Source organism: Priapulus caudatus, unplaced genomic scaffold (genome assembly GCF_000485595.1).
Source record: "Priapulus caudatus unplaced genomic scaffold, Priapulus_caudatus-5.0.1 Scaffold140, whole genome shotgun sequence".
NCBI lineage: Eukaryota > Metazoa > Priapulida > Priapulimorpha > Priapulimorphida > Priapulidae > Priapulus > Priapulus caudatus.
Window position 1 is genome coordinate 326,186 of NW_014577201.1, and position 15,320 is coordinate 341,505.

A 15,320-nucleotide genomic window follows, 5' to 3' on the forward strand; every position below is an offset into this window, starting at 1 on the left:
TCAATATATCAATGTGGAAAAAGATATATAAGTTATCATTTACCACTGTCATATATGCACTATACGTCGCAAGTACCCGGATAACTCTAATGTAATATCAACCAATCAGAGGCGAATAAATTCTGTTGTGCTTTCCTAATGGCGCTGTTTAGCTATTAAATATTACATGGTGTCAGAATAATTACGAAATTCACGCCTTAAATGGAACAGTTTAAACCCCCATCCCTGCTCAATTTCGATAGGAATCTCGGAGAGAATTGGAAAAAGTGGAGGCAGCGCTTCGAGCTTTACCTCACGGCGTCAGGTGCGGTAAGAAAAGATGGTGCTACGAAGATTGCTATACTACTCCACACGATCGGAGACGAAGGAATAGAAATTTACAATACCTTCACATATGAGGATCAAGAGGACAAGGACAGTCTTGATGTAGTTCTACACAAATTCAGTGAGTACTGTGAGCCAAGAAAAAACACAGTTATAGAAAGGTACACGTTCTGGGAACGCTCCCAACGGGAAGGGGAAACGATAGACCAATTCGTAACTGCCCTAAAAAATCATGCAAAAAACTGTGATTTCGACACACAAAGAGACAACATGATTCGTGACCGGATAATTTTCGGTGTGGCAGACTCTAGGCTCAAGGAAAGGCTATTGAGAGACTCTGACAATCCTAAACTCGGCAGGATCGTTGAGTTATGCAGGGCCGCCGAGGCGAGTGCCAGACAGCTCAGAGAAATAGATAACGTTGCTACCGCGAGCATTAATGCCGTATCGAGCAAGGGACAGAAATACCGTCAGCCCCAGGCTAAGTCCCAGACAGGGAAGTTTCAACACAAACCTAAGCCACAAACTGCATCAAAATTCAACTGCAGGAACTGTGGTAAGACACACGGCAAAAACGAATGTCGCGCGTACGGACAAGACTGTCATAACTGTAAAAAGAAAAATCACTTCGCTAATATGTGTCGTGGTGCTAGCAACCGGAAGCAATACGGGCCCGGTAAAATTCACGCGTTGGAAGAAGATTTGCCAGTACAGACTCTCTTCATCGGGTCAGTGCATGTTGAGGTAGGACAAGTACAATTAAATCACTAACGATGCATGGCGCACAGAACTTAAATTGGAATGCAGTAAGAAACCAATAAAATTCAAAATTGACACAGGTGCTGAAGCAAATGTGTTGCCCGAGAAACACTACGCGAAACTACACGTGAAACCGTGTCTCCGTAAGACACAACCCGTACTATCTGCGTATGGAGGGTTGAAACTTCAGCCACTGGGATGCATCTCTACCAAAATACGTGACACAGACGTTGAGCTGTATGCAATGAAAACTGACTCTGAACCAATACTAGGTCTCAAATCGTGTCAGGACTTGAAGCTCATTGCAAGGCTAGAAAGTGTCGTGGAGGAGAAACCCCTCACAAGAGATGACGTCATGAAAGAATATGAGGATGTGTTTAAAGGGCTCGGAAAATTTGAAGGAACATATAAGATTGAGCTAGACCCCAGCGTCAAACCAGTAGTTCACCCGCCTTCAACAGAAGCTGAAGAACACCCTGGACAGAATGGAGGCAGAAGGTGTCATAACCCCTGTGGAAGAGCTCACAGACTTGGGTAAACAGTCTCGTGATAGTGGAGAAAAAGAACGGTTCTCTACGACTCTGCCTAGATCCGCGTGATTTGAACACAGCCATAAGGCGAGAACATTACAAAATACCGACGCCGGAAGACGTTGCTGCACAATTACATGGCAAGAAATTCTTCACGATTCTGGACGAGAAAGATGGCTACTGGCAGGTACAACTCGACCATGAATCCTCACTCCTATGCACGTTCAATACGCCGTATTCTCGATACCGATTTCTGAGAATGCCTTTCGGTATCTGTTCAGCCAGTGAAGTATTCCAGAAGAGGAACCAACAAGTGTTCGGTGACGTGAAAGGTGTATGCATAATTGCCGACGACATGGTTATCGCCGCTGAAACCCCAGAGGAGCATGACAGGATCGTGAGGAGAGTGCTGGAAAGGGCAAGAAAACAGAATGTGAAATTCAACCCCACTAAAATGCAATTCAAGGTGGATACAGTCGAGTACATGGGAAATGTGATCATTCTGGAAGGACTCAAGCCGGATGAGCGGAAAGTGCGAGCCATAGCAGACATGCCGACTCTGACCAACAAGCAAGCTCTCCAAAGACTCTTAGGAATGGTCAACTTCCTCGCGAAGTTTATTCCGAACATGGCTGAAATCACGGCACCGCTCAGAGATCTGCTAAAGAAAGATAATGCATGGGTGTGGGATGCGACACATGAGAAAGCCCTTCAAGCCATCAAAGGCGAGTTGACCAGCGCACCCGTACTACACTACTATGATCAGAAAAAACGGTGAAAATTTAAGCCGATGCATCACAGAATGGGCTTGGTGCATGCCTGCTGCAAGACGGTCCAGTAGCCTATGTGTCTAGGTCACTGACAGCAGCAGAGTGTGACTACGCACAAATCGAAAAAGAGCTACTGGCAATAGTGTTTTCCTGTGAGAAATTTCACCAATACGTCTACGGGAGGCAGGTGGAAGTGCAATCCGATCACAAGCCGCTCACAGGAATTATCAAGAAGCCCCTCGCGAAAGTGTCACCGCGTTTGCAAAGAATGCTGTTGAGACTGCAGCGATATCAGTTCAGCATCACTTACGTACCCGGCAAATACATGTACATCGCCGACACGCTGTCACGAGCATACCTGGATAGGGATAATGCTGAGGACAGTAAACTCGATGAGGAAATGGACGTTCAAATTCACTCATTCGTGGAAAACCTATTCGTGAGTGAGCAGAAGCGTGAGCAACTCAAGCATGAAACCGCGAGAGACCCGGAACTTCGGGAACTCAGGTCCACAATTCATGCTGGATGGCCGGCAGAGAAGTCCCAAGCACTTCCCGCCACGCGACCATATTGGAATATACGTGACGAGGTGTACGAGGCAGAAGGCCTGCTATTCTATGGGGAAAGACTCATAATGCCTCGAGAAATGCGCAAGGAAATGCTCAACACTGTGCATGAGTGTCACCTCGGAATGGAGAAATGCAAGGCCAGGGCGCGTAACACCATCTACTGGCCTGGAATGTCATCAGCAATCGAAGACTTCATAGCAAGGTGCAAAACGTGCAGCCGTTTCAAGAAAAGACAGCAGAAGAAACCGCTGATTCCACATGATATACCAGACAGACCGTGGACAAAACTCGGTATGGACTTGTTTGAGTATGGGGCAAAAGACTATCTTGTTGTAGTAGACTACTACTCCAAGTTCCCTGAAATCAGCCTACTCGAGAGAAAAACTGCGACTGAGGTGATCACGCATCTCAAGTCCATCCTCGCGAGGCACGGGATACCGGAAACGATTGTATCTGACAATCAACCGTTTAGCTCCCGTGAGTTCAAAGACTTTGCTAGGAAATGGGACAGAACTATGTACCTCAAGCCCAACCTACCCCCAGTCAAACGGACTCAGTGAACGGGCTGTACAAACAGATAAGAACATCCTTAGAAAGTCAGCCGAGGAAGCGAGTGACCCATACATCGCGTTACTCGAATACCGAAATGCACCCATCGCTGGAATGAATTACTCTCCCGCTCAACTGCTGATGAGTAGGACACTTCGATCAAGATTACCAGCAAAAAGTACATCGCTGATGCCAAGAATTGCAAAGGATGCATGTGGGCAGCTCAAAATGAGACAGAATGAGCAGGCACGCCTATATAACAAGCATGCAAAACCGTTAAGAGAGCTACAGACTGGTGATACCGTCAGGATCAGGACCCAGAAAACTTGGGAACCAGCTGTAGTACAACAGGAACACGCGGCGCCAAGTTCCTACGTAGTACAAACACCCAACGGACGTTTCTACAGGAGAAACAGAAAACACTTACTGAGGACATGCGAACCGAAACCTGTGATAACTGGTCCGGAACTCGATGAAATCCCGACAGCAGGAAGTTCGCTGGAGCACCATGAGCTCCCAGCACATGCGGAACGTACTGAACCGGCACGGCAGAGCACTACCTACACTAGTCGCTCTGGGAGAATCATCAGGGAACCAAGTCGTTACAAAGACTACGTCAAATCGTGATTCTGTTCTGTGTGATTGAACTGGTGGTAAAGACCAGTTCCAACAGTGGGCTATGTGCTAGCAACCTCTAGCCCTGCTGCAGAGTTTGTCTGTTAGTGTTAAAAGTTGAATGATAATTGATGATTTCAAATCGCATTTTGATCCAATCCAGAATTTTATTGTTCTCAACAATTCAGTCTTGCAAACATAGTTCTACATGGTACAATTAGATGTTGGTAAAATATTGGGTACTTGATTATAATTGACAATTCCATATCTAATCGATAATTTACCAGTCAAATTTATTACTGAATAGTTTTGCTGCTCGAGTTCAATTGTTCTATTCCACTGTCTTAAAAAAAAGAAAAAAAAGGAAAAAGAAAAAGGGAGATGTCATATATGCACTATACGTCATAAGTACCCGGATAACTCTAATGTAATATCAACCAATCAGAGGCGAATAAATTCTGTTGTGCTTTCCTAATGGCGCTCTTCAGCTATTAAATATTACAACCACTACATTTGATGAAAATTTAAGGTATTTCCAACATAAAATATTAAAAATAATTTTACCTACAAATAAACTCCTTACAACAATTGGCATCAAGGACAATAACTCTTGTACCTTTTGTAAATTTAGTATTGAAACATTGCTTCATCTATTTGTAGAATGTGAATATACTGCTTTAATATGGACCGATCTGCTCCAGTGGTTGATATCTTGCGGATATACACACTTGAAACCTTTGGAGGCGCAAGATATTATTCTGGGCTCTCCAAAAGAAGATATAATCTTTAATTTCATAATAACCATTACAAAATATGTTATATATCGCTCAAAGTTAAGCGAAAAAATCCCAACCTTGGCTGCAGTGGAGGCATATTTAAAATACATCATGGAAATTGAAAAATACATAGCAGCAACAAATAACAAACTCGACAGATTTTATGGAAAATGGGCATCAGTAATGCACAAACTTTAAATTGCTTATATTTGTAACAGTTTGTAGGTATTTAACATATACAAAAAGGCGGTGATTATTTGCACGTTTTACACTAAAAAAAAGAAAAGAAAAATAGATTGTACATCGCAGTGCCTATATTGCCTATTTCTGTTGTTGCATGTTGCAGTAGATATCCCCCGGCAAAATTATGGCAAAAATTACTTTGTATAGCTCTCGTCAAATACTAATCATTGTTCATATGTACCAATGTATGCCTATTGTTTGATATTATTGCTTTGGTGGATCTAGAAATAAAAAACATTATAAAAAAAACTGTATGACACAATTGTTAGTGTGCCATGTGAATTTTCATTATTTCATTCTGCATACAAGATTTTTTATCGTTGTATAAACACATGATATAGCCAAGCATGTCTTCTTATGATGCCACAAAGGTTATTGTTGTTATTATTTGTATTTCATTCAGGTGGAGCAACTTTGAGAACGGTTTCTCAGGCTGTGAGTAAGGTCAGTAAGTTACCTGGAGCTTGTTTATCTCTGGTAACAAAGACGCCGACATCACCTATTATAACTATAGTCTCAAGACCATCAGTAACTACTTCAGCATCCCCAGTTAGTAGTTCTGTCGCCAAGCTGGTTACAGGTGAGTTGCTAAACATTTTTCTCTAGAATAAAACATTAAGTATGAAAGCGTTGAGAATTATATGCAAGCTGTTTTTTACGTGTTTATTCATGTTTACCACAGAGGCCTCTCTCTCTTCTCTCTCTCTCTCTTCTCTCTCTCTCTCTCTCTCTCTCTCGTCTCTCTCTGTCTTTATATAATTATTATACTAGCGGGATACCCGGCGTGCCCGGGGAAATCAGTGGCGTTTACTCAGTTGGTGACCGCTTGGTTGAAGGGAAAATACCCAAACAAATCTAACTATCTATCTATCTATCCATGCATCCATCCATGCATCCATCCATCCCATTCCATGCCATCCCTTCCCATCCCATTGCACCGCATCCCGTCCCATCCCATCCCATCCCATCACATATTCCATCCCATCCCATCCCATCTCATGCCATCCCATGACATGCCATGCCATGCCATGCCATGCCATCCCATCGCACCGCATCCCATGGCACAGCATTCCATCCCATCCCATCCCCATCCCCATTCTATTCCATGCCATGCCATCCCATCCCATGCCATCCCATGCCATCCCATGCCATGCCATCCCATGCCATCCCAAACAGTAAAAAATAATAAGAAATCAAAAGATAAAAGACATTAAATATAAAAAATAAATAGTAAAAAGTAAAAAATTAAAAATAATACATACTAGAGGAAGGTAAAGGGAAAAAAAGAAAAAAGGGGAAAATAAGTTACCCAGCTGAGACTCGAACCCGGAATCCCGGTGTAGGAAACGGATTTTCTAGCGATTAAGCCACTCCGCCGTTAAGGGTATACCCATGGATTCACACGTACGTGATGTTAATCTGTACGCACCGCCATCTATTGATGAATAGAATTTTTATGAATTTTTAACTTTTTAACCTTTTAAACTTTTTCCACCTCTCAGACGTGCTGATTCTGAAAATATCTTTAGTTTTCCTCTAGGCTGCGGAGTTCTCTAGTTATGCGAGTACGAACTAATTCGGCTGAACAACTTTATATATATACTAGCGGGATACCCGGCGTTGCCCGGGGAAATCAGTGGCGTTACTCAGTAGGTGACCGCTTGGTTGAAAGGAAAATACCCCAAAAAATCTAACTATCATTCTATTCATGCATCCATCCATGCACATCCGCCATACATCCATCCATCCCATTCCATGCCATCCCATCCCATCACACCGCATCCCATCCCATCTCATCCCATATCCTATCCCATCCCATCTCATCTCATCGCATCCCATGCCATCCCATGCCATCCCATGACATCCCATCCCATGCCATCGCATGCCATGCCATCCCATCCCATCCCATCCTATCCCAAACAGTAAAAAATAATAAGAAATCAAAAGATAAAAGACATTAAAAATAAAAATAATTAATAAATTAAAAATATTAATGAATTAAATCAAGTAATAAGTTAAAAATTAATTGAACATTTAAAATAATACATACTAAAGAGGTAGGTAAAAGGAAAAACGGAAAAAAGGGGAAAATAAGTTCTCCACCTGGGACTCCAACCCGGAATCCACGTGTAGCAGACGGATGTTCTAGTGATGAGACCACTGCGCGATTACGGTTATACAACATATAATGCGTATAAACATATTATTATATAATAATATATATATATATCGATATTATAATATCGATTGTATTATATACAACATATAATACAACATATAAGAGCCCACTGATCTCTATAATATAATCATATATTATATTATATTATAGAGATCAGTGATTCAGCCGTACGTGATGTTGTATGTACGTACGTGACCGCCATCTATTGATCAATAGAATTTTTTATAAATGTTTAACTTTCTAACTTTTTTAAATTTTTGTTTCAGCCAGAACCACCTCACAGACGTGCTGATTCTGAAAATATCTTTAGTTTTCCTCTAGGCTGCGGAGTTCTCTAGTTATGCGAGTACGGACTAATTCTGCCCGCCTGAACAACTTCTTTATATATACTTAGCAGACTAATACCCGTACAACGACCAAATCGTGCCTTAAAATATAAACTTCATGTAAGTGACACAGTTGGAGTAAAATATTTTTATTGCAACTGAAAGAAAACAGAAACAAAAGAAAAAAAAACAAAAAAAAAAAAAAAAGAAAAAAAAAAAAAAAAAAAAAAAAAAAAAAAAAAATACAAAAAAACATTTTGGAGAACAACAGAGAGCAATTCTATACAGTATGCAGGGCATTGGAAAAAGTGCCCTCAGTTTGACGCCTGACCACTTGGTTGAAAGTCAAAATACCGCAAATCTATCTATCTATATCTATCTATCTATCTATCTATCTAATCTATCTCTAGTCTATCTATCCTATCTATCTATCGCTTATCTTATCTATCTATCTATACTATCTATCTATGATATGTTATCTATCCATGCATGCATCCATCTATGCATCTATTCATCCATCCATTCAGGCAGCCATCTCTCCATCCATCCATCCATTCAGCGCAGCCATCCTCCATCACTCCATCCATCGCATGTCATGCATGCCATCTGCCATGTCATGCCACCCATGTAATCCCATCCCATCCATTCCATCTCATCCTATGCCATCTCATTGGATCCGATCCGATCCCATCGCAGTCGACCCATCCATCCATCAAATCCCAAACAATAAAAAATCAATAGAAATAATATCAAGAACATGAAAATAATAATAATAGTAAAAAAATATATTTTTTTCAATTTTTAACTTTTTTTTTAATGAATGTAGTAACATTTATTTTTTACATTTTTGAAATTAACGCTGAAGTGTGCAGAAGTAGATACTAAAAAGTAAAAAGTAAAGGAGAACATTTTTTTCCCCAGCTGAGATTCTCGAACCTGGAATCTCGGGTTATAAAACCGCATCTCCTACCGACTACGCTACGGCGGCGGACAAGACAATCCCGAATGAATTCCCACGTACGTGATTATTAAATTTTGACTTTTACAATTTTTTTTTACTTTTAAACTTTTTTTAATTTTGTCTCAGCCAGAACGGACTCATTTTATTTCGCCACAGACCGTAAGGTTGGAAGTGATTTGGCTGCCGATTACTATGTTTATCGTGTGCAGCTTACGCGATTTGTAGTGACAAATCACTGGAGAAAAGCTAGGCCGGTCGAGACGTACATGCAATATAAGACACAGACTTACACAATTACTTTTACACTTATCATTATAGATATTTGAGGCTGTATTTCCCAGATTGAATCATTTATTCCGTGATGCTAGTATAGTATATCGCGAGCGTTTTTATAGCACAGTACCCGGTGGGTTTAGTGTATAATATAAATGTGATGTATTTCAGACAACTTAAAGTAAAGTACATATAAGGCGGAGTATTTTAAGTGAAGCAGACGTATTTGTGGGCCGCTCAAAGCGCTTTGATTTCACTACATTGTATGGTCCGGTGGGCGAGTTCGATGTGAATAAAATGCAAATTTTGATGATACAAACATAGGAGCCTTCGTTTTTAGTCTTGCTAGCTTGGTCTATATATTCACTGTATCATTTTCGAGGTAGTCCTTATGTTCTTTTGGATATAAAAGATTTTTCGTACTTTTGCGTCTAGACATCGGATACAGTAGTTTTACGGTTTATATTTTTACACTAAGTACTTTTTTTGTTGGTCGGAATTTGGCTAATTAGACTCTTTCCAGGGCCGTTTGTGCTAAACTTTCCTTGATGGGAGCGCCACATACTCTAGTGGCATTTATAAATCGGAAAGCGCAGGCGCTGACACCGAAGATGGATCGCGTCTCCCGTACGTTATCTCGCCGATGAAACTTTTCTCGTATTGCTTTAACGCGCGCGCTCTCTCTCCACAAGGGAAGTCCGCTACAGTCCGGGACAGTGTTTTCATTATGATATAATATGAACAAAATAGGTTCGTATTTAAAGCACTTAGCAGTAATCCTTCTCAGACAATGAACATCTCTCTTGTAACGGGTCAAGGATGATTCGGACTTTTCAGCAGGTCACATGCAAACGGTGATACTGATATTTTGTACTATTCAAGTACCGATTCAACTCGCTCATATGCCTACTAGAACGGGATAGTGGTGCAATATTTACAGTTTGTTTAATTAATAATTCACGTGAGTTTGATTCTAACAACAGAATTTTTTAATGCGATCAGAGGGGTCTGTGGCAACACGATAAAGCTAGATTAGGTCCTCAATACGCTTTTTGTCTCATAAGTGTTATATGATGCTCTAATGAACAAGGAGTGATTGACAGTCCTAACTATGTAACCTTATTCAGGCATTACGCGCCGAGACGCGAAAAAGTTTGTTGTTCGGCTAACAAAGCCGAGTGAGACGACGTTAACTCTGCGCCTTTATCACAGTTACAGGATGGCTTCAATTATTTACCTAATGTGTTAATCATCGTGTGCGAAATTAATGGGCTGCAATTCGCATGTTCAGATTTAATTCTCGCGCCTAATCTCCGCCTCATGCCATACACCCGTGTATGCGAAAAGCTCACTAGAAATCTCAGTCTCCGGAGCAAGTGTATTTATTTTTACTCCGCTTATATGATTGAATATCCTCGACATCATTCCTCCGTCGTGGGTGGGATCTACGTAAGTGGTCAGCATATTAAGGTGTTATCCAGTATCTTCAGCTCGATCGGCCGCGTTTATTTTAAAAAGTGATGATGATGGCTGAATATGTAACCTATACAGAACCAACCGGTGGTATAAGTGCGATTAAGACAAAGAAGGTGTCCAACTGAATCGATGATATTGAAGATAGCCAAATATGGGAGCACTGGGCCGCGCATAGAAGAGAAGTGCGGCTGGCGCAGAGGCGAAAAGAAAAGATAACATGGTGAATCCGTGCGCCATAATGAAAGCCAGCGCCAACGGATCCAAATAAAATACTAGATGACCGAAAGTGTTCCTCCTGAAGGGTGGCATGTACGGAACCGCCCGCAGTATATTTAGTCTATTTTACGCAGCTGTCCCTTATTTCCCAGTCCGCTGCGCCCTGATGAACAGTACTAGGTAGAGTCGACTAAGCATTTGCACTCGTTAACGAAGCCTGCCAAAGGCCGTGTCCACACAGGACCATGGCGGGTGCCCGTGCATGGTTAAATCGTCAGTGATAACACTGATATACAGCATTGGCTCCCCCCTCACATCGGCAGTTAGGTGATGTCCTTTTGTTTGAACCCTGCCAGGTGTTGTCCTGGGACATCGACAGTTCGCTGCATGTATGTCGAGCTTGTGACAAGGCATCGGGAGGGTGTATTTTTTTCCTAGGTCAATCAAGAACATAGGGCTCTAGCGAGCGCTGCCATTGGTTGATACAAATCACGCCTGCCTCAAACTCCTGTTTATTAGTGCATTCACTGCATTGTGACCCTAACCCTAACCCTAACCCTAACCTAATCCTAACCCTAAACCCTAACCCTAACCCTAACCCTAACCCAAATCCCTATTTAAAAAATATATATAAAAATTTAATTTTTAATTGTTGTAAAAATTAATTGTTGTTACAAAATGTTGTAAATAAATCATGTAAATATTTGCGTTAATTGGGAAAAAAATGTTAAACGAATAAAGATAGGAAAATACAGAAAACAGGAAAATAATTAGAAAACGGGCGGGATTCGATCCACCCAACTTTCATACTTGACGCTAGCGATGTAGTCGCTAACCTATTGAGACATATCTAAAGAAGTAATTTTGAATGTGCTATGTATATTACAATACTGTGACGTCATTGAGCGACGAAATAAGCCCAACCAATAGCAGCGCTCACTACAGCCCTATGTTCTTGATTGACCTAGGAAAAAAAATCACGCCATCGGCAGCAGTACGTGCACTGACGTAAACATAGACTGGAACGCTGCAGTTTGCTGCATGTCTATCGAGCTTGTGACAAGGGCTTGGAAACATTCTAGGCCTATTTTCACATATGACATGGATTCTTCCGCTCACTCAAGATAGATGAAATAGTTCTATTTGTATTTTCATTTTCACAATAAGTGCACGAAATTTAACGAACTACAGCTTGTAATGTTCTATTTACATACCATATCGGATAAACACAAAAGTTTGCTTCGAACTGTTCGATTACCAAACTTAACCACTTTTCGAACGATCCACATAACCTGTAGAATTTGGGTAATGCTATCCCCCGGGCGTGGAGGGAGGTGACCGCAACGTAGCAGTACTAGTGTTGGGATAGTGTTAGGATTATGGTTAGGGTCAGGGTTAGGGTTAGGATTAGGGTTAGGGTTAGGGTTAGGATTAGGGTTAGGGTTAGGGTTAGGGTTAGGATTAGGGTTAGGGTTAGGGTTTTTGCATCATGATATCTGTGCACAAAGATATCTGTATTTTTGTGGATCACAATGCCTATATATAGCGCGGCGACACATATATATTTAGTTTGAGGGTTAGTGTTGGCGGTGTTGAAGTGAGGGTTATCGTTAGGGTTAGCGTTTTGAACGTCATCGTCAACGTTATCACGTGACCTCCCTCCACGCCCGGGGGATAGCAACACCCGTAGAATTTGTATTGAGCAGTCATCGCCGTCGGTGTAAGTAGTCCGCTTCGCGGACGGGTATCGTTTCACTCACAAAAAGGTGCGAACGTCAAGGCATTCTAACTATAGTTTCAATGTAAAATAGTTTTAATTTTTAAACCCAGCATGGGTGCAACGTAACTTAATTTCTAAGCGCATTTTCTGCACTTGGCTAGACTACGGCCTAAAAGCCCTGCCGCTCCTCCTTCCAGTTGCTGTGTATGCGAATTTGCCGCTTGGCTACGCCACACGACGGTAAATAACGTGGAAACCATGTCGTGCAAAAGTACGATTTATGTCAAAACGAAGGAAGCTACGCGGTTTGTAATACTACCGGAAGATAGAATAAGGACCAGTGAACAAAAGAAGCTCATGTTTGTATACATTTGTATTTTTATTCACATCGAACTCGTACGACAAAATGAGTGAAATTAGTACCAAATACACGTGTCAAACTCCTTTGTCTTTATTAACTCGATCCTGATCATATTACATATATGATATATATATGTAATTGTGTATGCAATTGTGCATGCAATAATGATCTTTAATCTTTTTGTAGCGACAACACCTGTGGCAACTTTACCTCCAAGCAAGTCATCAAGTATGATAGCTAGCTTGGTAACGAGGGCTCTGAAGCGGAAACGAGAGGAAGACGAGGACTATAATAATCCATAATCTGCACTGTCTGTGTTGCTCATAAGCCTTGTATTTATATGTTATTATTATCTAGTGTGTTGCAAATCTTTTGCGTTTCCATTCTCTGCGTTGTATTTTTGTTATCTTCTCTTCCACTGTCTCGTCTTTTAATGTCATTGGGTGGGTCGTCATCTACTGCATTTTCTTGTGCGCTACCATCTGGTCTATGTTGTCTTCTATTGTATTGCCATGTATTTTTGCATAAAATTTAATTTAATCATTAGCTTTCTCAGACTACCGTGCTCGTCTTACGGTAGTTTATTGAGTTACCTTGATCATAAAAAAATATTGATATTGTAGATGTATTAGTTCACATAGTTTATCACAACCGATCTAACATGCCTAATCGTGAATAAATATAGGAGTTCTTGCAGTTAAATTAATTCTTTTTAGTACTGCTTTCATTGCTGTCATCATTAAAATGATCAATATTATCTCCATACATCGCAAACCCATGTGATATCTGGAAACCTCAAAAAATGTTTAAAAAAAACATCTTGCTATAAGTAACATATTTTACAAGAATATTCATGTTGAGCCAATCTAAGGAATCTGATTTAAACAAGGTACATGCATACGGTAAATGTATTGTTACCTTTTATTGTGTTGTACTCGAATAAGGCAGGTTCGTGCAGGTTACGTATTGCCCAACACCTTATTGCTAGATATTTGATTAGGCTGAGGTGCATTGTATGTATTGTACTTGCAAAGTGCAACGTTTGTAGTTCGGAGATGGGTTGAAGTTAAATTGAGCTGTTTACAAAGACTTCAGTTGCTACAGAGAGTTGTAGAAGGAGAAGGAGAGGCGGTCAACGATAAACGCCAACCAACTGTTTCATAACTATCTGACCTCAGATCAAAGCCTAAAACACTCAAACCCGGTAATGATAATGATAACGAAGGTGGGCCAGCGTTCATGCTATTTGTTAGCACAACGTTGTGCGTGTGACGACGAGTTATGTTTACTCGAATTCATAATTGGCATTCTGGTATTTCTTTTAGCGTAATCACTTCCCATAAAAACACGGCTCCAATTATATAATAGAATATAACTGAGTAAACGTGATTAACGGTTTTCAGGAACGCAGTTCTTACGTAAAGAACGGTAGTACTGTACTTGCTTTGAAAATTGTGCTTGTTATAATTCTTTTCGCATTTTTATGAAAACAAATTCCATAAGAATGCATCTCTAACTAGAGCACTCGGCGAGCACAGACCTTCGCCAAGACAGCTGAATTCTCTCAATGTGGAATTTTTATTTAATTAATTAATTAATTAATTAAGTGGAAAAATTAATTAATTAATTAAATAATTAATTGGATCCGGTGACAGAGATGCGTCGAATCGAACAAAACATTTAACTCCTGCACCTAATAATAATATTTAATAAACAAAATAATGATGATAAATATAATACAGGGGACGCGACAGAAACAAAAGATATGTCGTGGTTATGTCGTGGGTGTGTCGCAAGTCAGTCGTGCGACAGTCGTGAGTAACTGTTGTCGGACATTGTCGGGTGGCAGTTTTTCACGTGATCAGGTCGTGGTTCACTCGTGGGATGCGCGTGCTACAGTCGTGCGACTGTCGCACAACAGTCGTGAGTCACTCGGGTCACTCGTGGGACGCTCGCGCGTCCGTCTCCCGACTATATAACGACGTATTATCGCACGACAATCGGAAGACAGTCGTAGGACAGACTCACGACAACCACAAGACATAGATACCACAAAAAATCGTGGAACAAAAAAGGTGCATGTTCAATTTTGCTTCACGACGGCAAGTCGATGCCACGATGCTCAAAATTTCGTAGGACTGTCTTGCGACGACCCCCGATGACCCACCATTTGCCAAAATTTTCTGTCGTGTCGTGGCACAAATGAGTCGTGGGATCGTTGTGACCGAAGCTTGACAACGTGACATCGTTTCTAGACTATTTTTTTGCTGCTTGCCAAGAACTGGGTAGACTTTCGCACGCGTTACCAGCTCGGATTGCGAATAAAGCTGAACACGTAGCAAGTATAGACGATATATATATAGCAGCGGCAACATAAAATAGTAGAAAACATGCACTTTGTGGTGGCGGGTGAAAATTTATTCAAAGAATTTTTATTTTCGTCTTGCTAGCCATTTTATAAATCGATATGGCCGTTTTTTGTGATCATACTACTACCACCTCTGTGATTACCTGACAGTGTTAATGAAGTATCGTATCCTTCGCATATCACAGTGAATCCGTCTGTAATCATTATTTTCCGTCTGCGACCATGGACTTCGATTTCATTTCTGTAAATGGAATTGTTTTCGAATGAAACAGTAAATATGAGGACTATTAAGCAACATTGAACCG

The 15,320-nt window shown here is 40.9% G+C and overlaps 1 protein-coding gene across 7 annotated transcripts in view; it reads left to right on the forward strand.

Annotated features, from left to right (window-relative positions):
- LOC106806081 (transcription initiation factor TFIID subunit 9B-like) overlaps positions 1-13,349 on the forward strand; it is a 45,687-nt gene extending 32,338 nt beyond the window's left edge. For all 7 annotated transcript variants that reach the window (XM_014807930.1, XM_014807928.1, XM_014807931.1 and 4 more), the window contains 2 exons: positions 5,539-5,715; positions 12,834-13,349. In XM_014807930.1, the coding sequence (XP_014663416.1) occupies positions 5,539-5,715; positions 12,834-12,949 (293 nt within the window). In that variant the 3' untranslated portion in view covers positions 12,950-13,349. The remainder of the gene's footprint in view (positions 1-5,538; positions 5,716-12,833) is intronic.
- The last annotated feature ends 1,971 nt before the right edge of the window (positions 13,350-15,320 follow it).